Raw genomic sequence first — 23,518 nt, forward strand, 5'->3', positions numbered from 1 at the left:
AATAATAAAGCATAATATGCCAAAAATGTTGCTATTTTCTTTCATCTTCAGTATTAAAATAGCTACACAAAAATTCACCAGTTTTGATAGGTCTTTTTTTTTAAATGCATGCTGATATGACAGCTGTCACATAGAGTCTAACAACGTTTCGAATGAAGTTAAAGACAACTAAGTGCTACTAGAGCCACATCTTATGGAAAAAACTGAAGGAACCTTTTGGCCCACCCAGTAGAATTGGAAGGAATTTCATCTGGGTAATGAGGCAGAGACTCAGTGATCATACTTGATCCTTTTCGGCTGTAGGAGCTGCTGGAGGGTTCAAAGCAGAGGAATGTTCTGGTCACATGTGCAGTGTGTAAGGTCACTCTGCAAGGGGCAAAGGATGTGTGGAAGGCAGACAGTACAGACCTGCAGGCTGGGGACCAGTCAGGAGGAGATAATCGTGTCGTGTTCTAGGCAGGAGATGATAATGCAGTGAAAACAGACACATTTGTGTGTTGTGTACAGTAGAGTCCTGGCTTTAGCCCTCACTGGCTGTGTGATCTGAGATGTGCCATTATCACCTGCGAAGCTGTGGCTTTTTAGTGTCTTTAATGCCCTAAAATGCCATGTTTCCTTTTTGTCTATAAGAAGTTTACCTGTAAGGTCTTTAAAGAGTAAATCTGAGTTTTTCATGTTGAATTTGGAATTTCTTTTGGAAATTACTTTCAGAGCTAGAGTATAAGCTTAGTAAGAAAGTGAATACTTGTGATTTGGTACACACAAACGCTGGCCACAAATGGTAGCTTTTACCTCAGAGTAGAAAATCCGTGTACTCAGAAAGGGTAAAATATTTTACCCCGTAGGTGTAGGGACTCAGTTGTAGTGCATTTTCAAGTTTTTTCAGCAGTATGACCATTTTAGGAATATGTACATGCTCTTAGGGAAAACTTTCTTGGTTACCTTAGTCCCTTACTTTAATATATATACATTTTATATATTTGTATAAATATCTTTTCTCTGTATAGGATTTGGGAGAAAGCGCTTGTTTGGTTATGTTCATTCTGGTACATTTTTTAAAATTGATATTTTGATCAGTGTAATTGGATTGGATTTATCCTCCTACCTTAACTAAATGAAGGACACAAACATCCCAGTTTTCCAACATTGGACAGTAGACAGTGCAGGACCATGATCCCTGAGTGAAGATAAGCTAGATGAGCCCTAGGATTGGCCAAACTTACTACCTGGAAAGAATTTGCAGGCCATGGTTCGAGGAGGAAGGAGGAGTAGCCCAAACAGAGTTGAGGAGACCGAGCTGAGAATTTGGGGAGGCCAAAGTGAATCTGCAGGGCAGAATACCAGAGAAGAGAGAGAGCTGCAAAGAGAAAAATAGAGTTCTGGAGACACACGGCGTTCCCCTCAAATCTTCATGTGGGTACTGATGAGCACGTGCACATGTGGAAACTCTGAGCACAGGAAAAGAACCCTGGAAGTGAGTAGTAGAACAATCCTTGGAGCTCATATAGGGCCCCAAGTAGTTAGTGTTCCCAGCAGTCAGTGTGTGCTCCCAATGGTATTGCCTCAGTAGTGGGGAAGATTAAAGGTGCTCTGATCCTACCTCCCAAAGCTTACAAGTGAGCCTTCAAAGAACCAGACTCTTCCCAAATAACCTAACCATGGCCCCCAACAAAGCTCAGAAATACTTGAAGGAATGAAATAGTACCTAACAGGATAAAACTGTAATCTAGTCAAAAATTACCAGGCAGAGAAAGAAGCAAGCAAATACCGTCCACAATGAGGAGCAAAATCAATGAATAGAAACAGACTCAGAAATGACACATATGATAGAATTACTAGATAAGGACAGTTGTTATTGCTATTGGATGTTCTCCACATTCAGGAAGATAGAGGAAAGCATGAGTGTGTTAAGAAGAAACAGAATATAAGAAAACCCAGATGAACATCTTGAGTTGCAAACTACAGTCTGTGATAAAAAATACATTATGTGAAGATTAGCAACAGATTAGACACTGTAGAAGAAAAGATTAGTGAATTTGAAGAGCTAGGAATAGAAACTACCCAAAAAGAACCATGAGAGAGTTGGAAGATTGAAATTTTAAAAAAATTAAAAAGAACAGGGCTTCCCTGGTGGCGCAGTGGTTGAGAGTCCGCCTGCCGATGCAGGGGACACGTGTTCGTGCCCCGGTCCAGGAAGATCCCACATGCCGCGGAGAGGCTAGGCCCGTGAGCCATGGCCGCTGAGCCTGCGCGTCTGGAGCCTGTGCTCCACAGCGGGAGAGGCCACAACAGTGAGAGGCCCGCGTACCACAATAAAAATAAAAAGACAAAATAAAAAGAACAGAGCATCAATGAGTTGTGAAACAACTTCAAACAGCACACTATATGTATGTTGAAAGAAAGAAAGAAAGAGTGGGGATGAGGAATAAAAATTTATATATTTAAAGGAATAATGGCTGAAAAATTTTCAAGTTTGATGAAAACTCTAAGCCACAAATCCAAGAAGTTCAAAAAGCCTCAGGCACAAGAAACATGAAGAAAACTGCACCCAGTCACATCGTAATTTTATAATGCTGAAAATAGTGATTAAAAGAAAACTTCAGCGATAAGACTAATAGCAGACTTCTCACGGCAAATAGTACAAGCCAGAAGATAGAAGGAGGACAGCTTTAACATAGTAAAAGGAGGAAGAACGTAACCTAGAATTCTAAACCAGTAAAAATGTTTCAAAAATGAAAATGAAAAAAAAAAAGAAAATGAGATCAAGATTTTTCATACATAAATAGCTGAAAGAATTCATGACCAGGGGTTCTTCATCACAGGAAATGTTAAAGGAAGTCCTCAGGCAGAAGAAAAATGACACCAGATGGAAATCTGAATCTTTACAAACAAATGAAGAGCACTGGAAATTGTAAATATATGGGTAAATGTGTTTTTTTAAATTACTTTAAAATATAATTTCCTGTCTGGAGCAAAAATAACAATGAGTTATGGGGGTTTTAGGTAGAGGTAAAAGGTATGACAACAATAGCATAAAGAAGACCAGGAGATGGGAAACGTAAGGTGATAAAGTTTTATTTGATCGCTGATTGTGACAAGGCAAAATGTATACTGTACACACTAAAGCAGCCAATTCAAAAAGAAAAGAGGAGTAGCTCACAAGCCAGCAGAAGAGATAACACAGCACCACAAAAATTATTCAACTTTTTAAGGCTAAAAAAGAAGAAAAAGGAAACAAAAAAATGAATCAGTAGGAAAATAAAGAATAAGACGGTAGATTTAAAAAACCCAATCATATCAGTAATTGTATTTAATGTAAATGGTTTGAACATCCCAGTTTTAAAAGATTGTGAGGTTGGAACAAAAAACAAGACATAACTGTATGCTTTCTGCAGGTAACTTGCTTTAAATATAAAGACTCAGGTAAGCTAAAAGTTAAGTCATAGATAGACTTCCCTGGCGGTCCAGTGGTTAAGACTCCAGGCTTCCATTGCAGGGGACACGGGTTTGATCCCTGGTCGGGGAACTAAGATCCCACATGCCCTGTGGTGCAGCCAAAAAAAAAAAAAAAAAAGTTATAAAGAAAGATATGCATTGCTTATGTGAAAAGAAAGCTGGAGTGGCTGTACTAGTGTCAGACAAATCAATACAGGAGCAAAGAATAAAGAATGTTACCAGGGTAAAAACAGTCACGTCATACTGGTACAGGGCTCAGTTCATCAAGAGGACATAACAGTCCTGAACATTTTTGAACCTAATAATGAAGCTTCACAATATATGGAGGAAAAATTGATAGAACTTCAAGGAAAAATAGACAAATCATAGTTGTGTTTGGAGATTTTAATGTCTCTCTCAATAATTGATAGAAAAGGTAAATAGAAAATCAGTGAAGTTAAAGAAGACTTGAATGACACCATTGGCCAACGTGACTGAACAGACATTTATAGTACACTCTACCCAACAACAGCAGCATACATACACATTCTTTTAAGTAAACATTGAACATTTACTAAAATAGACCATATTCTGGGCCATAAAAAAGTATTGATAAATTTGGTATAATTAAAATAGTACAGAATATCCTCTCTGACTGCAGTGGAATTGTATTTTAAAAAATCAGTAACAGAGGGCTTCCCTGGTGGCACAGTGGTTGAGAGTCTGCCTGCCGATGCAGGGGACGTGGGTTCATGCCCGGGTCCAGGAAGATCCCACATGCCGCAGAGCGGCTGGGCCCGTGAGCCATGGCCGCTGAGCCTGCGCGTCCGGAGCCTGTGCTCCGCAACGGGAGAGGCCCGCGTACCACAAAAAAAATAATAAAAAAATAAAAAAATAAAAAATCAGTAACCGAATGATATTTAGAAAACTACGAATATTTGGAAACTAAACCACACTTTAAACAACTCATGAGTCAAAGAAGAAATCAAGACGGAAGTTAGAAAGTATTTTGAACTGAATGAGAATGAGAACACAACACATCAGAACTTGTAAAATGCTGCCAAAGCAGTGCTTACTAGGGAAATTTACAGCATTAACCACCTTTTTATGCAAGAGAAAGGGCTTGATGACCTATGCTTCCACCTTAAGAAAATAGAAGATGAAGAAGCCGCTTATACCCAAAGTAACTCAAAGAAATGAAATAATAACGTAAAAGCAAAAGTCAGTGAAAGAAAGATTTTTAATAAGGAAAAACCCATGAAACCAAAAGCTGATTATTTTAAGAATAATAAAATTGATAGACCTTGAGCCAGGCCAAAAGTTTGAATAGATACTGCATAAGCCTGTGAAAAGATATTTAACGTATTATTAGGGAAACCACACTGAGACAATACTATACACATTACAGTGGCTGCAATTTAAAAACTTACTGATGAGGATATAGGCTAGCCGGGACTCTTTAACACTGCTCTTTGGGAGAGGTTTGGCAATTTCTTCTTCTTTTTTTTTTTTTTTTGGCGGTGCCACGTGGCATGTGGGATCTCAATTCTCCGACCAGGGATTGAACCCAGGCCCTTGGCAGTGAAAGCATGGAGTCCTAACCACTGAACCGCCAGGGAAGTCCTGGCATTTTCTTAAAAGTTAGACAACCCAGTCATTCTATTCCTTGGTATTTATGCAAGAGAAACAAAAACATGTGTTCACAGCAAGATTTATACATGAATGTTCATAGCCACTATTATTTGTAATAGCTGAAAACTGGAAATAACCTGAATGGTTCCAAGCAGCAGAATGGGTAAGCAAAATAAATAAATAAATACAAATTAAGGGCAGAAAAAAAAGAATGGATGAGCAAGTTGTGGCTCACCCACACAATGGACTACTCTCAGGACTAGAACAGACTTGTGAATGGAATCATCTCCAGGTAATGACACTCAGTGAAAGAAGCCAGACAGAAGAGAATATGTTATGTGACGTCATTTATAAACAGTTCTAGAAGTTGCCCAGTGATCTGCAGAGACAGAACTCAGTGCAGTGGTGGCCTCTGAAGGGTGGAGGGAAGAGGCAGCGGGGAGAAAGAGGGAGCAGAGGGCCTCCTGGAACCTTCGGGGTTAGGACGATGTCTATTATCTTGGTTGTCGCATGGTTTCACGTGCGTGTTCACGTGTCCGAACTATTCACGTCCCATACTTTAGATCTTTTCAGCTTATTGTTCCTCAGTTATACTTCAGTGCACCTGTAAAATGTTTTTACGAGAACCAGTGGGACTTATATTTGTCCCTCACGTTTAGTCACGGGAGGGTGACCATGTGGCAAGCACTAGTATGTGGTTAGCTTGAGGTTTAGTCAGGCTTTGCTGTTGTGTGAGTGTCACTTGCTTTGTCTGAAAGAGGTTCGCAGAGTAGAGCTTCACCTCCCGAGAGGACTCGCTTCCTTCTTGAGCATAGTGGTCAAGCCTCGAGAAGTTTGACCTCCGTTCAGGACACTGGCTGCATGCCCTCCGCAGATCATCCCATCTGGCTCTGGCTTTACAGACCCCAAATTGCATATCCGGCTGCACCCCTCCGGTCGCTGCTCCAGCAGGTGCCGTGCTCCACGTTGTCTGGGTGGCTGACGCACACTTTGACCGCACAGCGGCCAAAACCAACCCTTGCTCCTTCCACCGCTGCAGCCTGTCCCCCCGTTGCTGGTGGGTCCACTGCCCGGGCGGGCGAGCCCCCGAGCCTGACCGCTCTGCTCCTCCAGGGCCGCCTGCACCTGGAACTGCCTCACGTGTGGTCACCTCCTCAGAGTCCATTGTTCACACAACAGGTTTCCCTGTAAGATGAAAATTGGGTCACGCCACCCCCTTCTGAGCAATCTCCAGCCCCTCACGGGGCACGAGCTTCAGCCTCCGGCCTTCATCCTGCCCCGGACAGGCCCGCGTTCGCAGCAGTTCCCTGCGCCAGCGCTCCTCTCCAGGGTCTTCACACGGCTCTTTTCCGTTTGTTTTTCCTTAGCACTTGGGTCTCAGCTTAGCTTTGCTCTCGCTGAAGCCGTGCTCTCCTGCTGGTCCCACTCTGCACCCTTGGAGACTTCATTTCTTCCTCTTGGTGGAGGAGCACTTACTGCCATGGGGCGCTGGCTAGTTCTGTCTGTGCTTGTCTGGTGTCCCTCTGGGACCAGCAGGACCCAGTCACCTGACCTGTAAGGATGCCTGACATGCAGTGTGTTCCAGATGCCTACGGCCGAGGTCCTCCTCACCTCGGAGCTGTTCCACACGCGCAGTCCACAGTCGGGGGGGCTGTCTGGCCTCTCTCCTCTCCCCTGACGTCGGGCTCCTCGGTCGTCCTATGGGCTCTGCCTTCACAGCGGCTTCACCCCGGTCTCCTGGGCCCCTTCCTTTCTGCCATTGCATCTCTTCTCCACGCACATCCTGTCTCCCCGTTAGGACACGAGTGGGGCCAGGCCGTGCCTGGCTCCCTGCTCCCTTTCCCCTCCGTCTCTGCCCCGGGGCCTGTGCGCTTGCTCTCAGGTGTCCGTGCGGCTTCCAGCAGCCCCACACTTCAGATGTCTCCTCAGGGAGGCCCTGATGGCCACGGTGAATGAAGGGCATCGTCCCCGGCCCCAGACACTTTCTCTTGCTCTTCTCTCCTTCTCAGTTACCACTATCTAATGTTCTGTATTTTTTACTTTGTCTTTGTGTTTGACAAGAATTACCTCCCTAACGGCAGAGATTTTTGTTTTATTCACCACTGTGTCTCCAGTGCCTGGGCCTGTGCCTTGGCACACGGTGTGCTTCCGGTAAACACTGGATGGATGGACGATGGACAGACAGACAGATGAGTGGATAATGAACTGGGTGCTCGCAAGACAATTCTGGCTCTTAGCATTATGATTTCTGCTCGGGGACCTTTCTAACCTTGGGGCCCATCATCTTCTGCTCTGGGTAAGCAAGGCGGCCTAGAGAGGTTTGAAGGCTGTGGCTGTTCTGTCGGTGACAGGCTGCTTGGATTTGTTGGGACAGAGAAAGACAGCTACTTCCATGGGAGATAGTACTCAGTTCTCTCCCCTTGCACCCCAGACATTCAGATGGCTGCTGAGCTGGGTTTGGTTAAATCCAGGGAACCCTGTGGATGTGACAGGTGTAAGCAGTTTTGATCACTGGTTTATGAAAGCAGGTAAGAATATACGTGCAAGTCTTTGGCGTCTTAATGGTGCTGTCACTCATTCTTTTTTTTAATTTAATTTTTTTTAATTTAATTTTATTTATTTTTGGCTGTGTTGGGTCTTCATTGCTATGCGTGGGCTCTCTCTAGTTGCAGTAAGCAGGGGCCACTCCTCATTGCAGTGCGCGGGCTTCTCATTGCAGTGGCTTCTCTTGTTGCGGAGCACGGGCTCCAGGCGCGCAGGCCTCAATAGTTGCAGCACATGGGTTCAGTAGTTGCGGCACGTGGGCTGTAGGGCATGCAGGCTTCAGTAGTTGTGGCTTGTGGGCTGTAGAGCTCAGGCTCAGTAGTTGTGGCACGCACGGGCTCAGTTGCTCCGTGGCATGTGGGGTCTTCCTGGAGCAGGGTTCAAACCTGTGTCCCCTGCACTGGCAGGCGGATTTCTAAGCACTGCGCCACCAGGGAAGTCCCGTTATTCATTCTTTGAATCACTCATTTGTTCATTTATCCATTCAGCCCCCTTGTTTAAGCACCTGATACCTGGTCATTCCAGGCTTTGATAATGGAGCCTGGGGCCCATTTGAGAGCACTCTGTCAGCTGTGGCTGACATGTACCAGTCGTGTACATGCTTATACGTAGTCCAGGTAACGAGTACAGCCAATGGCCTGTGCGAGCCTGGGTACAGGAAGACAGGGAGAGAGCCATGGGCTGAGGGAAGAGCTGGGCTGCTGGCTGGGCAGGGCTGGGGGAGCATCTGGGCAACGTTCCAGCCAGAATAGGCTTGGCATGGGTCCTGGTGCACTTTCCCACCTGATGGGTTCACGGTAGGGGCACTCCAGATGGGAGAGAGGCCTGGGGGTCCTGACAGCTCCATCCCATGTGTACTCTGGCTTCCCTGCTCACCTGTTGCCCAGGTGTCCCTCTCTCGAACCTATCTTCAGGATTTTCAGGATGATTTCTCTGCGGTGCAGACGACCCTTCTCGGGCTCATGTTTTGAAAATACAAATTTTTTTTCTGTTCCAGACTCCTTTTAATTTTGGCATGAATCATAGAACACCACCCTACCCCGCTGGGGATTACTGTCTTCTGTGCAGAAGCGAGCGGAAAGACTCTTCGTTCTTAGAGAGTGGAGTAAAGACTGCAAGCAAGCTGGCCCTGTCCATGGCGCCCAAGGGCAACAGCGTGCTGCACCTGCCTCTGTGGGTGTGCCCGGACTGCCGGCGCACCGTGGAGAACGAGGAGCGGCACGGCAGCCTCGACCCGCCGGCGGTGAGTGCCCGGCCCGGCGGAGCGGAACGGCGCGCGAGATGGCTCATTTGGGTCTGCTTTCTGGAGGAAGTCCCTCCCGCGCCATCTCCTCGTCCCTGGCTCCAGCGGCTGGGGTCCCCGCCCCTCTTCCTGATGACACCTGCAGTCAGTAGGAAGGGCCCTGCCCTCCTCGGTCAGACAGCCCCGTCAGCAAGCCTGGGGGGCCCGCAGGGTGGGTTTTGGCTTTTTAAGTCTGCTCTCAGGGTGTCTTTGGCAGTGTAGCTTGGTGAAAAGCTAGAGGCGTTCGTGTGCTTATTAGTGCTAGACAATTCCATGCGCTGGTAACTCGCCTGAAATTCTTTCCCAGATGCAATTCTCAAGTCGGACTCCCCCCCACCCCTTTTCCATTGATTTCCTGCCTCGGCTAAATGAGGCCTTCTTGAGAACATCAGGATCTTTAGCCCAGACGGTGTCTGCATGGGCCCTGGTTCTGAAAGGGCTTGCAAACCTGCTCTTTGGGTTCTGGAAGGAGTTGGCTTTTGCAGCCATTTGAGGCCCCGCATTCTAGGGCTCTTCCGTTCCTTTGATTTCTGCTTGATGATTGTTTTCTGAGCTGTTGTCTTTCTGCTAATGCCACTCTGCACGTGGCCGATGACAGCAGCACCCAGCACCACATTCTGTTTCCTGACCTGGGACTGCTTTCCACACTGGTCGCCGGCAGTTTGCTGCCCCTTCGCCTGAGCCCCCTTGCTGCCCGCCACCGAGCCAGCGGCTTCTGTTTTAGGGTTTCCTTGAAGGCAGCACCCCAGCTCACGTGCCAGTTTCTATAGTAGTGCTTTAGTAGCTAAAACTCAAAATCTGTTGTTTATCAAACTAGAAATTTGCTTCTCACTCAGCCTCTTCCCCCCACCCCTTTTCCTGCTCTGTTCTCCCCTCAGCACTTCTTTCTAATACACTGTGCACTTTACTTCTTCATTTTGGTTGTCTTTTTCCTTCATTGGACTATACACTCCAAGAGGGCAGCTCTTTTTGTGTATTTTCTTACCAAGAACAGTGCTAGCCTGGCATATTTTAGGTACCCAAAATATTTGAATTGATGAATAAATAAATGAATGAACAAAGCAATGGATAAATCGGGAATTAGGGATTAAAAAGATGGCATAGTCGGTCTGAAGTCTTTTCACCCTCAGATCTTTGTGCTTTTATCATTTGATTTTACTTTTGTTTTCTTCCTGTGTCCACTTAAAGTATTTGGTCTGTTTTCCATTTTCTAATGGAAGGCTGTGTAGCTTACTGATACCCATTTGTTCCCTGCTCACTTCCAGTCAGCATTCTTGAGTCTCCCCCGGCTAGCGCATTTTCTTTGCTTCTTGAAGTTTGCCGTCTCTTCTTCCTGTTTCCAGTCCTGCTCTTGTGTTTTGGCCTGACTGTGCCTTTGGGAGAAGGGTTGCTGTTGCTCATCCTGGTTTTGGAGGCAGAAGCGAAATTGCCTGTCATTTCCCATAACTAGTCTTGCCACGAGGGGAGTCTCATCTCCTGACTTCCCAGTTTGTCCTGGATAATGGATCAACACACGAGGCTTTCTCTCCTCATCAAAAAAGTGACACCAGGGACCACAGAGGTATAATGTTGACCTATGTTTGTAGACGTAAACCTTCTGTTGCTATTGTACAGTTGGCCTCTTTGCTCAAGCTGGTTAAAATTGCTGAACTTTTTAAACTAATGAGATGTAATTTACACCTAGTAAAACTCACTCATTTTAAAGTGTATATAGTTCACTGAGTTTTGACAGATTTATACAGTTGTGTAAACACCACTACCACGGCTAAGATACAGAACCCCCAGGTGTTCCCTTGTTCACCTCGGTAGGCAGCCCTTCCCCTCCTCCCAACCCCTTGTAATAACCACGGACGTGATTTTTGTCCCCGTGGATTTGCTTTTTCTGGGGTGTCCCGTAGACTTCTTGGTGTTGTGCTTTGAGAGTTGTGCATCAGTCGTTTGTTCCTTTTTATTGCTGAATAACTTGTAGAGATATACCACAGTTTGTTTACCTGTTCACTGTTGATGGACGTTTCTGTTGTTTCCAGATTTGGACTGTTCTTTGCGTCAAGCTGTTGTGAACGTCCTTGCACATGTCTTTCCGTGGACATGCTTTGTCCGTGTCACGTTTGGTTGAGAACTGCGCGTCTGTGCTTGTGAAGAGGGTCTGCCCATGGAGGCTCATTAAAGTCTTCTTGTCTTTTGTGTCTTTCAGGGCCTCGTAAAGTGAGTTGAGATGTGTTCCTGCTCCTCTTTTCTGGAAGAGTTTGTGTAGTGTTGGTGTTGCTTCTCCCTTCAGTGTTGTTGCTCCTCGCTCTCGCTGGGGGCAGTGCCAGGCAGCACGTGCAGATGCAGGGGGCCCGCTCGGCCAGTCTGACGGGCCCTGGGGCTGCTGTGGCTCGTCCCCCTGGCGGCTGCTGCCCCCTGTGCTTGTGCGGGCCGCGGGGTCTCTCTCCACACTCTGCCCGCGCCGTGTGCCGGCGGCGAGAGCCTCCTGCCTGGTGCTTCCTCGGTTCCCCTGTCCGGCCTGAGCCTTGGGCAGTCCTGTGCCCGGGCTTCGGGGTGCAGCTTTCCTGGTGATGCTGCCCCTGCCGCGTGGCAGCCAGACTCTGCCTGCATCTGTAGGGGCCTCGGGGTGTGGCCTGTGCTCGTGTCCGTGTGGGTCCTGGGCCTGTCTCCTGGAGGGCTCGGTCCCCTCTTCTCGGAGGATCAGCCTGGGCCTCGGGTGCAGACCGCCCACCACCTCAGCAGTGAAGGCTTCTGCTGGCTCCCAGAGAAGGGCCCGGCCTGGCAAGTCCCACCGGCCACACCCAACCTTTAAGGACTTGTCACATGCTGCGCTGTGGCCTCCGACCCACTCATGGCTGCCTGCCTTCCTCGCCTTGTCCCCAGGTGGCCTGTCACACTTGTCCCGTTCAGCCGGTCCTTTGTGCTCTCTGGTGGGCCCAGAGTTACGAGTTTGTGTGTGTCCCGCTGTCTCTGATCTTCAGGGTAAGGGCTCTGAGCACGGACAGTGGACCCGGAGCTGAATTGCTCTCTTGCAGATACACATTCTGTTACCGGCAGTCGTGGTGGGGCACTGATGTTTCTCCCTGCTCTGTGCCTCCCAGCTCCACGTTGTCCATTTCTCCAGAGACCTCCTCTTCTGTGCCTAGACCTTTGTCCTGCCCACACACCTAAGAGGACTTCGGTTCACACGTCCAACTGGATCCTGTCTTTCTAGGTCACTTGCCTGAGTGTCCTCCGTTGCCATAGTTCTTGGACCTCCTCGGTCCCTTTCCCACCGTCAGGTCCCTCTGAGCTCACTGTCATTTCTCTCTTGGAAAGCCGCTAACTCGTCTGCCTGGGGCCTGGTTCAGTGCTGCCCCTGGCTGGCAGACGTGACTGGAGAAAAGCACCGCTGGGGTCCTGCTTCCCGACTGCGAGGTGCCAGGTCGTGGAAGGGCGTCCAGCGTGCCGCCCTGGCTTTGTCACTGCGCCCCCAGATGCAGAGATGGAGCACTCCCTTCCTTCTCCTCTCTTCCCAAACACCCCCCACCCACTTGGCCCTGCTGGGCTGGTCACCCCTGTGGCCGAGGGAAGTTGCCTCCCAGGTGCCCACCCCTGTCCATCCTCTGCAGGGCCTTGTTGCTTTTGCTGTTCATTCCCTCTCTTTGCTCCCGTCCGGCTCGCGCCCAGCAGAGTGCAGATGCTCTAGCGTCGTCTGCCTGTGGCCTCGCGCCTCCTGCTGTCAGCCTCCTCCTGTTCCCTTCACAGACAGGCATGTCTCTGGGTAACTTTTAAACTTTTGGTTCAGTTTCTTTAAGTGATAAGAGATTTTCCATTGCTATTCGAGTTAGTCGTGGTAAATTACATTCTTAGAAATTGTCATTTGGGGTATGAAGTTGTGTGTGGGTGGTCTGTTTTCAGTTCCTACTTGGTACCATCACCAGGTAGTGATGTACCTGTAGATACAGCTCTTTTCATTCCTCATATTTGTGCTTTTTCTTTCTCTTTTTTTAACCAGTCTTTCTAGAAGTGTGTTGATTTCGTCTTTTCAAAGAACTTTTTTTTAATTTTTAAAATCTCTTTCACTTTGTCTGTTTCATTAATTACTACTCTGTGTGTGTGTGTGTGCGCGCACACGCACACACGCGCACACGGCAGTATTTGGTTAACGCTGTGGTGCCTCTGATAGAAGTTCCGGAGCACAGAGAGACTGGTGCAGAGTCCATCCCTCTACCGTGTCTCCTCACCATCCTCTCTGTCTTCCCAGAGGCTCGCTTGTGGGCAGATTCTTGTTTATCCCTCCACAGATGTTCTGTTCTGTTCAGTGTGCTGAAAGGTAGTGATGGCAAGCACCACAGGGTCCCGAATTACAGACAGACGCTGTCAGTAAGTTGAGACATGTGGTTCTCCCAGTTTCTTGTTCTTGGGAGCAGGGTACAGATGCTGTGACAAGGTGGGGTGCGTGTCAGTGTGGGGGACTCTCCATTTTCTAGGCCTCTTCTCAGGGCTGCTGACAAGTGTCTGGGGAGCCTGAGCTTGGTACCAGCTGCCTTGGGAGCTGCATTCTTGTACTTATCTCACCCCAGAGACCTGGCGGGAACCTGGCCTTGCTCAGCCCGCCTGCTGGGGGGCGGATGGGAGACAGCCCAGTGCCACTCACTGATTGCCAGGTGACCTTCACCACACAGCCCTGCTGAGGCCACCACAGGTCTCGTCTCTTCTTTCTCTGTGGCCACTCTTCTGTCTCTCTACCTGCAGTTCTTCTCATCAGTTTTTCTTACTCTGCCCTGATGTGTGCTGGAAACCTCTAATTACTGCTCTAGATTTTGAATTGCTAGTTGTATTGGCTCAATTTTAAGTGTTATCCAATTTTGATTATTTCTGTTTTTAACCATAAATTGTTTTGAAGTATCTGTAAATATCCAAACATATATCTCTCGGATCACCTTTAATCATATTGACTTTTAATTTAATGCTGTTACAGTTGGAGATCATGGCATGTATTACAGTGACCCCTTATCAGTCAGTTACACTAATATGTGGTTAGGTTTTTATAAAAGTTCCATGTGTGCTTGAAAATGTTTTCTCAGCGTTTAGATAGAGGACTCTGTGTACTCCCATTAGATCAACCCCTTGTTAATTGTGTTCTTAGATCCTTTTGTGTTCTTAACTAATTTTGTTGTGCTTAATCTGCTGATTTCTGAGTAAGGTCAGTTAACACCTCCCACTGTGCGTGTGTATTTGTCCCTTTTTCTTGTAAATGTTTCCATTTTTGCTCTCTAGGTTTTAAGGCTGTGCTGGATGAATACAGGTTGATTGATTAAATCTCAGTACATTGTTCCTTTGGTTGTGGTGGCCCCTCCTCAGGGCTTTTTGTTTACTGTTTGTGCAGGTCGCTGAGCTCTCTCCCCCCCTCCCTTCCTCTGCTTTTCGTAGCCTCTTGTTCTCGTTTGCTCTGTGCTGCATCTTGTAAGTGTCCTTGTGCAGTCAGCATAGAAGTATACTCAATTTGGTCTCCTTTGAGAAGCCACTTATTTATTTTTTTATTGAGGTAAAGTTGATACACAGTAAGTTTCAGGTGTACAACATAGTGACTCACAATTCCTAGAGTTTATACTCCATTTATAGTTAGTATAAAATATTGGCTGTAGTCCCTGTGCTATACAATATATCCTTATATCCCTGTTGCTTATCTATTTTATACATAGTAGTTTGTATCTTTTAAATCCCTGCCCCTACCTTGCCCCTCCCCCTTCCCTCTCCACACTGACAGCTACTAGTTTGTTCTCTGTATGCGCGTCTGTTTCTCTGTTCTGTTATATTCGGTAGTTTTATTTTTCAGTTCCACGTGTAAGTGATAACATGCAGCATTTGTCATTCTCTGACTTATTTCCCTCAGCGTAATGCCCTCCAAGTCCATCCATGTTGTTGCAAATGCAAAATTTCTTTTTTGTAATGGCCGGGTAGCATTCCATTGTATACGTGTATATCTATGTACCGCACGCTCTTTATCCAGTATCTGTCGATGGACACTTAGGCTGCTTCCTTGTCTTGGCTGTTGTAAACAGTGCTGCAGTGAACATTGGGGTGCATGTGTCTTTTCAAATTAGTGTTTTCATTTTCTTCAGCTGTCTACCCAGATTGTATGTAGTTCTATTTTTTGTTTTTTGAGGAACCTCCACGTTGTTTCCCACAGAGACTGCACCAGTTTGCATTCGCACCAGCAGTGCACAAGACTGCCCTTTTCTCCACAGCCTCACCAGTGGTGGTTATTTGTGGCCTTTTTGAGAATAGCCATTCTGACAGGTGTGACGTGATACCTCATTGTGGTTTTGATTTGCATTTGAGAAGCTACTACTTCTTCTGATTCTTTTTTTTTTTAATTTAAATTATTTATTTATTTATTTGGCTGTGCTGGATCTTCGTTGCTATGTGTGGTATCTTTAGTCTCTAGTGTGCGGCACGAAGCTACTTTTTTTTTTTTTTTTTTTTTTTTTTTTTTGCAGTACGCGGGCCTCTCACTGTGGTGGCCTCTCCTGTCGCGGAGCACAGGCTCCGGACGCGCAGGCTCAGCGGCCGTGGCTCACGGGCCCAGCCGCTCCGTGGCATGTGGGATCTTCCCGAACCGGGGCACGAACCCGTGTCCCCTGCATCGGCAGGCGGACTCTCAACCACTGCGCCACCAGGGAAGCCCCGAGAAGCTACTTCTTAATGGTGAAATTAATCTTTGTCACTTCCTGTGATTGCTGATCTGTTTGGGTTTATTTCTGCTACGGTGCAGGTCACAAGTCAAGCACTGCCCTTCACCTAGGTCCCCTCTGTGTCTCTCCCGCCCCCCCCACCTCTCTGCAGAGTTTGCAGTCTTTCCAGCTCCTCTTTCTTAGTTACAGCACCCACACCTCCGTCCCTAAGCAGTGTTGTTCTGTTCTTCTGGTGTTCTGAACTTTATACAGGTATCATGCAGTATGCATTATTTTGTGTCTGATTTATTTTGTTCGGCATTATGTTTGAGATTCATAAATGTAGTTTTTTCATTTTCATTACTATATACTCTTCACCTTTGTGAACTTATACTACATTTTGGTTGTTTTCCAAATTTTCCTATCATGAATGATGCTCTTGGAGCACACGTTCACACATTCTGTTGTATATACATGTAGGAAAGGAATTGCAGAGTCATGGGGTTAAGATTAATAGCATATTTTTTAATGAAAACTATTTTCCAAAACAAAAATAGTAAGTAGAATAGCACTGTTTTGCAAATCTTCTTAATGTTTGGGTAATAGAAAACAGCTGAATTCTCATACCTGCTTCTGTGTTCATTCTGGGTGATAGGTTGTTTTGACTGAAGTTATATGAAGAAAATATTTTAATGGCTTCTTCAGATAACTGGATATTCTTTGATACCACACCAAACCATGACAGGTAATAGTTTCCTAATGGTTAGCTGTAATGTAGAATCTGAAATGATATCAGAGGATTTTTCCTACACTGTTAAACTGAAATCCGTTGTCTATCTTGCACTCTCAATGAACCTCTTACCCACACGTGATTCTGCACCACACATTGGTCATTTGTAAAATAGCTGTTTACTGAGTAAGGGAGGTCTTTGAGATAGTGACACCTTACATTATTCAGGTTGTTGTGTTATTAAAGTCACATTTGTCACTGCCACCACCGATCTCATCAGAAAGGTCTCTAAATGTGGATACGTGTTCAAGTCCACAGTGATGGATACAAGTTTTCCAAACTTCCAATTTTTGCTTGAAAGCTCAGATTTTATGATTGGCCACAAGTAGCATCAGCTGTTCTCCTTGAAGGGACAGGCTTATTTCATTCATTTTTGAGAAGATGTCTGACAGTATCCAAGTCTGAATAAACATAGATTGGTCTGTCAGGCATTCTTTCAAGTAAAATTGATGTTTCATGGACGGAGTGGCTCATTCAGCTCACAGCGCACAGTGCTTTTCTCTGGAATATTGCAGAAATGCTTTATGCAGACTTCCCGTTTCATCACATTGAATATTCAAAAGCCATGTGCTTAAAGGTTGAGATTTAATACAGTTCATGATTTTGCAGCATCTAGGACACTCTTAAGTGGCACTGGCCTTTTTTTAACTAAGCACGTGGTGGTGAAGAACACAGTGGCTACTAAGTCTACTTTGCTGTGTATATTGTGGTAATTACTGTAGCTCTGTAACAAATGTATTCAGAGAGAAAGCCCTCTTACCTTGTACTCATCAAAAATGTCTTGGTTATTCTTGGTTCCTTACATTTCTGTATAAATGATAATTGTCTTCTCAATTCCTCCCCCCCCCCCAAAAAAAAAAAAACCCTGTTAAGATTTGACCAGGATTGCACTGACTGTAAGTCAGTAGGAGAAGAATTAACTTCTTATGAATACTGAGTTTTCTAATCCCGTAAGTATGGGGTCTTTCTCCATTTATAAGTGTTTCATATTTTTCTGTATTATGCCATTGCACCTTTTATTTATTTGTTTATTTGGCTATACCAGGTCTTAGTTGCCACCTGCAGGATCTTCTTTGCGGCATGTGGGATCTAGTTCCCTGACCAGGGATCAAAGCCAGGCCCCCTGCATTGGGAGCACGGAGTCCTACCTACTGGACCACCAGGGAGGTCCCCCATTGCACCTTTTTAAAAAAATCATTTACCTATACATACTTTTATTTATACTATTTATTTATTTATTTAAAATTTATTTATTAGCTTATATTTATTTTTGGTTGCGTTGGGTCTTCATTGCTGTGTGTGGGCTTTCTCTAGCTGCGGTGAGTGGGGGCAACTCTTCGTTGCGGTGCGCAGGCTTCTCATTGCAGTGGCTTCTCTTGTTGCAGAGCATGGGCTCTAGGCACGCGGGCTTCAGTAGTTGTGGCACACAGGCTCAGTAGTTGTGGCCCACGGGCTCTAGAGCGCAGGCTCAGTAGCTGTGGCTCATGGGCTTTGTTGCTACGCGACATGTGGGATCTTCCTGGACCAGCGCTCGAACCCATGTCTCCTGCATTAGCAGGCGGATTCTTAACCACTGCGCCACCAGGGAAGTCCCTTATTTATACTACTTAAATGATATCTTTTAATTTTTCTTCCTCTAACTTTATTGGTATAGGTGTAATTGACTTCTCTTTTTAAGTTGTTAATGGGACGTTGCTAGACACCCCCCATCTGAATATACGTTAAACAGGCCTTTTGACTTTACTTCTGTCAGTGGAATCCCAAATTTTTTTCAAGATCTGCAATTTTAGGTTACAGGCTGTTTGTCTCAGATGTCCTTTGCTGGTCATTCATGCAACAGTCGTTAAAACAGGCGGCTTTTGGGAACTACTGTATAGCACAGGGAACTACATTCAATATCTTGTAATAAGCTATAATGGAAAAGAATCTGAAAAGGAATATGTGTGTGTGTGTGTGTGTGTGTGTGTGTGTGTGTGTAACTGAATCACTTTGCTGTACACCTGAAACTAACATAACATTGTAAATCAAAACTATATACTTCAGTTTAAAAAACAAGCAAACAGATGGCTTTTACTCCTCTTCTCAACCTTGGTCCCTGGCACGATACCCAAGTCAGTGGGTGGAGGGAGCAGTGGAGTCCTGAGGAGGAGTTCTAGAGAACACCTGACAGTGGAGGTAGGGATGACTGAGCAGCAGACGGCGGAGAAGTAGAACGAAAAGCAAGGGAGTGTGACAAGCACAAGGTCGTCGTCGTTGGGTCTGGGGTTAGTTTTTTTTAACCCTACCTGAAGGTAATAAGCTGGCTTGTTCCTGTTGCATGGGTGCTGGCAGAAGACTTGAGAATCCTGAGTCAGAGACGAAGGACTTTGTTACTCGGCACAGCAGAAACATCCCGTTCTCCTCACCCCCTCCCCTCCCCAAGGCCCACATCGGTGCAGGGGGTACAGGGGGTTTGTGTCCCAGTTCAGGAGCACGGGCTGGGGGTGGTGGTGCGGGTGGGGATCTGGCCCTTTTATTGTAAGCAGTAAGCAAGCCTGCCTTTTGTCTCAGGGTCCTCAGCTGCATAAACAGCCCTGAGAAGTGGCCCGTGGGGAGTGGGCAGGGGAGACAGAGCCTTGTAGCTTTGGTACATCAGCAGGACGAGGAGAGCCTGGGAGGTCCCTGGAGGACACTCTGCCAGCAGTCCTGACAGACACTGAGAAAAGTTAGCTGCGAGAGGACACAGAGTGTTGGTGTGGCAGCAGAGAAGTGGTATCTGACCTTAGATAGGTCTGTGTTCAGTTGGAGCACAAGCCCGGCTGAACTGTGTGAACAATAACTCAGTGGAGAGGAAGCTGAGCAAGTCCAGTTAAGGGGCTGATCTTTCAGATGCTTGACTGTGAGGGGAGGAGAGGACAGACACAGCTGGAGGAGGGACTTGGAAATGTTGAAATAATGAAGAAAAGAGCTCGTAGTGGGGAGAGGTTTTTCCTCCCATTTAAATTTTATTTTTTTACTATGTGATATTTGATATATATATGAATTATGTCTACAGTATACATGTTGTGAGGGATGATAAAATGAACACCAGTCAGCATTAAAAATCAGGCCCTCCCTAACACCTGTGTGCCTGGGTGCTCTTCCCTTCTCCATCTTTGTTTCTCCCCTTCCAAGGTAAATGCTGTCCTTTTGTATTGCTCATTCCCTTACTTTATTAAACCCTTTAAAAAAAAGTTACACTGCCTATATGTGTATCTCTAAATAATAAATTATTTATTTTTGTTTGTTTTTGACCTCTATGAAAGTGTGTGCTTATGCTGTCTTCTCTGTTTATGATTCCTCATGCTGTCTGGGTAGCTGCAGTTTGTGCATTTTCCCTAATATAATTCATTCATTTTTCACATAATACAATTCACATATAATCCAATATGTTGCTATACTGTAATTTATTCATCAATAATTTTGTTGAATAGTGGAGAAAAGACAATCTTTTCAATAAATTGTTCTGAGATAATTGGATATTCGCGTGTGAAAGAATGAAACTTGACCCATATCTTAGACCACTCAAAAACATTAACTCAAAATGGATTACAGACTTAATATAGGAATAAAGCTCCTTGACATGGGTCTTAGTAGTGACTTTTTGGATTTGACACCTAAAGCACAAGCAACAAAATAAAAAATAAACAACTGGGACTACATCAAATTAAAAAGCTTCTGACAGCAAAAGAAACCATCAACAAAGTGAAAAAGAAAATCTACAGGGCTTCCCTGGTGGCGCAGTGGTTGAGAGTCCGCCTGCCGATAAGGGGGACGCAGGTTCGTGCCCCTGTCCGGGAAGATCCCACATGCCGCGGAGCGGCTGGGCCCGTGAGCCATGGCCGCTGAGCCTGCGCGTCCGGAGCCTGTGCTCCGCAACGGGAGAGGCCACAGCAGTGAAAGGCCCGCGTATCGCAAAAAAAAAAAAAAAAAAAAAAAAGAAAGAAAAAAAGAAGAAAATCTGCAGAATGGGAAAAAATATTTGCAAACCATATATCTGATAAGAGGATAACATCCAAAATATTTCAAGAGCTCTATACAACTCAGCAGCAAAAAACCAAATAAGCCAGGGAAAAAATGGGCAAAGGACCCATAGACATTTCTCTAAATAATATATGTAAAAGGCCAACAGGTACATGAAAAGATGCTCAACATCACTTGTCATTAGGAAAATGCAAATCAGAACCAGGCCTGTTAGAAGGGCCGTATCATCAGCAAGACAGGAGATGACAAATGCTGGCATGAATGTGGAGAAAAGCAACCCTTGTGCACTGTTGGTGGGATTGTAAAATGGTGGAGCCACGGTGGAGAACAGTATGGAGGATCCTCAAAGAGTTAAAAATAGAATTATCATACGCATCAGCAGGTCCACTTCTGGGAATATATACAAAGGAAGTGAAATACTAACTTGAAAAGGTACCTGCAGCACCATGTTCATAACAGCATTATGTACAATAGCCGAGTCATGGAAACAATCTAAGTGTTCATTGTTGGATGAATGGATAAAGAAGATGTGGGGTGTGTGTGTGTGTGTGTGTGTGTGTGTGTGTGTGTGTGTACACACACATACATATAAAAACAATGGGATGTTATTTGGCCATAAAAAATGAGGAAGCCTTCCCATTAGGACAACATGGATAGACATGGACTTTGAAGGCATTCTGCTTAGTGAAGTAAGTCAGACAGAGGAAGACAAATACTGTATGATCTCACTTACATGTGAAATCTAAAAACACAAAAAACAAACCCAAAGCCAGACTTGGAGAAAAAGAAATCGGACTTGTGGTTACCAAAGGCAGAGGGTGACAGAATGGGGAATTGAAGAAGGTGGTCAACAGGTGCAAACTTCCAGTTACAAGATAAGCATGTCCCCGGGATGTGATGTACAACATGGTGACTGTAGCCGACGGTGCTGTATGACTCATAGGCAGGTTGCTGAGAGAGTGAATGCTAACAGCTCTCATCACAAGGAAAAAGGTTGTCCTCTATCTGTGTGAGAAGATGGGTGTTAGCTGAACCCATTGTGGTAATCATTTCACAATATAGGTAAATCAAACCATCATGCTGTATGCCTTAAAGTTTACAGTGATGTACATCAATTATCTTTCCATAAAACTGGGGGAAAATATTGAAGCCCAGTATCGAAAACAAAATGCCCATTAAAAAATACTACTTAAACAAATTTTGTTGGAAGATACAGAGTTGTTTTCTGGGTTTTGCAGTTATTTTAAAAAAAAATGCCGTCGGGCATCTATATATCCATCTCTTGGTACTCGTTTGTAAGAGTTTTGTTAGGGTGTGTTTTGGTCGGGATTTTCCAGAGAAACAGAACCAACAGGAGATGGATGGGTGGATGGACGGATGGATGGATAGTTAGATAGATAGGGAAAAGAAAAGAAGAGGTTTATCCTAGGGACTGGCTCAAGTGGTTATGGAGGCCAGAAGTCTCACTGTGCACATTCTGCAAAGCCGGAGGACCGGAAGCGCTGGTGTCCGAGGGCAGAAGGTGGACATCTCTCTGCCTTTTTACTCCGTTCAGACCCTCGGAGGAGTGGACGATATCCATCTTCACTGGGGAGGGCTGGCTTCGGTATTCAGCCTGCCCATTCCAGTGCTGGTCTCTCCGGAGACACCTCACAGACACCCCCAGAAGGGATGTTTTACCAGCTCTCCGGGCATCCCTGAGCCCAGGCATCACAGAGTGTTTATCTGTGGAGTGGAGTTGCTGGGTCACAGCTACTTCAGACACATTCGTAAGGCAGCCCCAGCCTCTGGAGTGAGCGCCAGCAGCACTTGAGCCCCGGTCGCCTGTGTTCTCACCTCGGCTTGGCGTCAGGGAGGCAGAGCTTGAGGCTGGGGTGGGGGAGCAGTAAGGTAGACAGATGGTGCCCTCATGAGGTCCCACTAAGACAGGAGAGCCTGATTCTGGAAGAGACAGATTTGCAGGCAAGCCTGTAGAGGATGCAAGTAAGGTCGGGTGAGGAGTGTAGAAGTTGAGAAAATTGCTGCCAGAATTTTTTTATAAACTTGTTTTTGAGAGCGAGAGTGGATTGAGGGGACTGGGAAGGAGCAAGGGAGTGGGTGAGGTTTCAGTGAGAACAGTGAGCTGACGGGGCATCCGGGTTGCTGGACAGCCTGAGGTGCTTGTTGAAGGTGGAGACATCACTGCCCATCGGCAAGGACCTTCCCCCTCAGCAGCGTCCGGTGTTGGAGAGAGAGCCAGGCAGGGCGGCTCGGCTGAACAGGCTCAGCAGAGGCCTGGCCCCAGGGTAACTGAGAGCAGAGTCGCTTACCCTTTACCGCCGGCATGCGCCTCAGCCCTTCCGACCTGCTGGCACCCCCTAACCCCACGCCGAGTTTCTACTGCAGCTCCTTTGCCCTGGTTCCTGTCTCACCCATCTCAGGGTGTCTACACAGGCCTGGCACAGAGCAGGTACCTGGGAATGATTTTTGAATGAAGGACCGAGCCTTCCTTTGATTTGTATCCACAGGTAATGTTTCAGGACTTAAGAATGTTTACAGTATGCTTCCTGTACAGTAGAGTTCACACCTTGTTGGGGCTGTGGACGTGTGTTCCTGATCTGTGAGTTCTCTGATGGCTTGTATTCTGATAATGGGGCAGGCAGGCTCAGATCGTGTGGAAGGCTTTGCCCCTGACTTCTGTGGGCCTGGGTGCACTGCTTTTCAGGGTTACTGAGGCAGCAGCAGCAGTTGTCTTGATATTCACATTCTCTGCTGAAGCCAAGCAAAGACCCATCAAAGGTGTGACCCGCTCTGTGCAGGAGAAATTCAGACAGGCAAAGAGGTGGGATGGTGGAGACATTGTGCAGAGACCCACTCAGGAGAGCCTGCCTGCACTTAGTTGTCAGAACCAGGCTGTGTTGAATTTAGCAATTTGGTTTCAACGAATCATCCTTTTTTTTTTTCTTTCTTTATTGGCCCTGCTGTGAGGCTTGTGGGATCTTAATTTCCCTGACCAGGGATTGAACCAGCTCTCAGCAGTGAGAGTGCTGAGTGCTAACCATTGGACCACCGCCAGGGAATTCCCCCATCTGTGTCTTTAAAATAATGTTAATTTGAATTTTAATGATTTTCAGAGGGTTTTGTATTTAAGTTGTAGACCAGCTTGGTTTTTTATAGTTATAAAAAGGCCTTAAAAACATAAATTAT

At 46.0% G+C, this 23,518-nt stretch overlaps 1 protein-coding gene across 3 annotated transcripts in view; it reads left to right on the plus strand.

Moving 5' to 3' along the window:
* FAM193A (family with sequence similarity 193 member A) overlaps window positions 1-23,518 on the plus strand; it is a 173,043-nt gene that overhangs the window by 64,428 nt on the left and 85,097 nt on the right. For all 3 annotated transcript variants that reach the window (XM_030876723.2, XM_060298893.1, XM_030876726.2), the window contains exon 2: window positions 8,609-8,854. In XM_030876723.2, coding sequence (XP_030732583.1) covers window positions 8,627-8,854 — 228 coding nt within the window. In that variant the 5' untranslated portion in view covers window positions 8,609-8,626. The remainder of the gene's footprint in view (window positions 1-8,608; window positions 8,855-23,518) is intronic.

This window comes from Globicephala melas, chromosome 5, assembly GCF_963455315.2.
Source record: "Globicephala melas chromosome 5, mGloMel1.2, whole genome shotgun sequence".
Lineage (NCBI taxonomy): Eukaryota > Metazoa > Chordata > Mammalia > Artiodactyla > Delphinidae > Globicephala > Globicephala melas.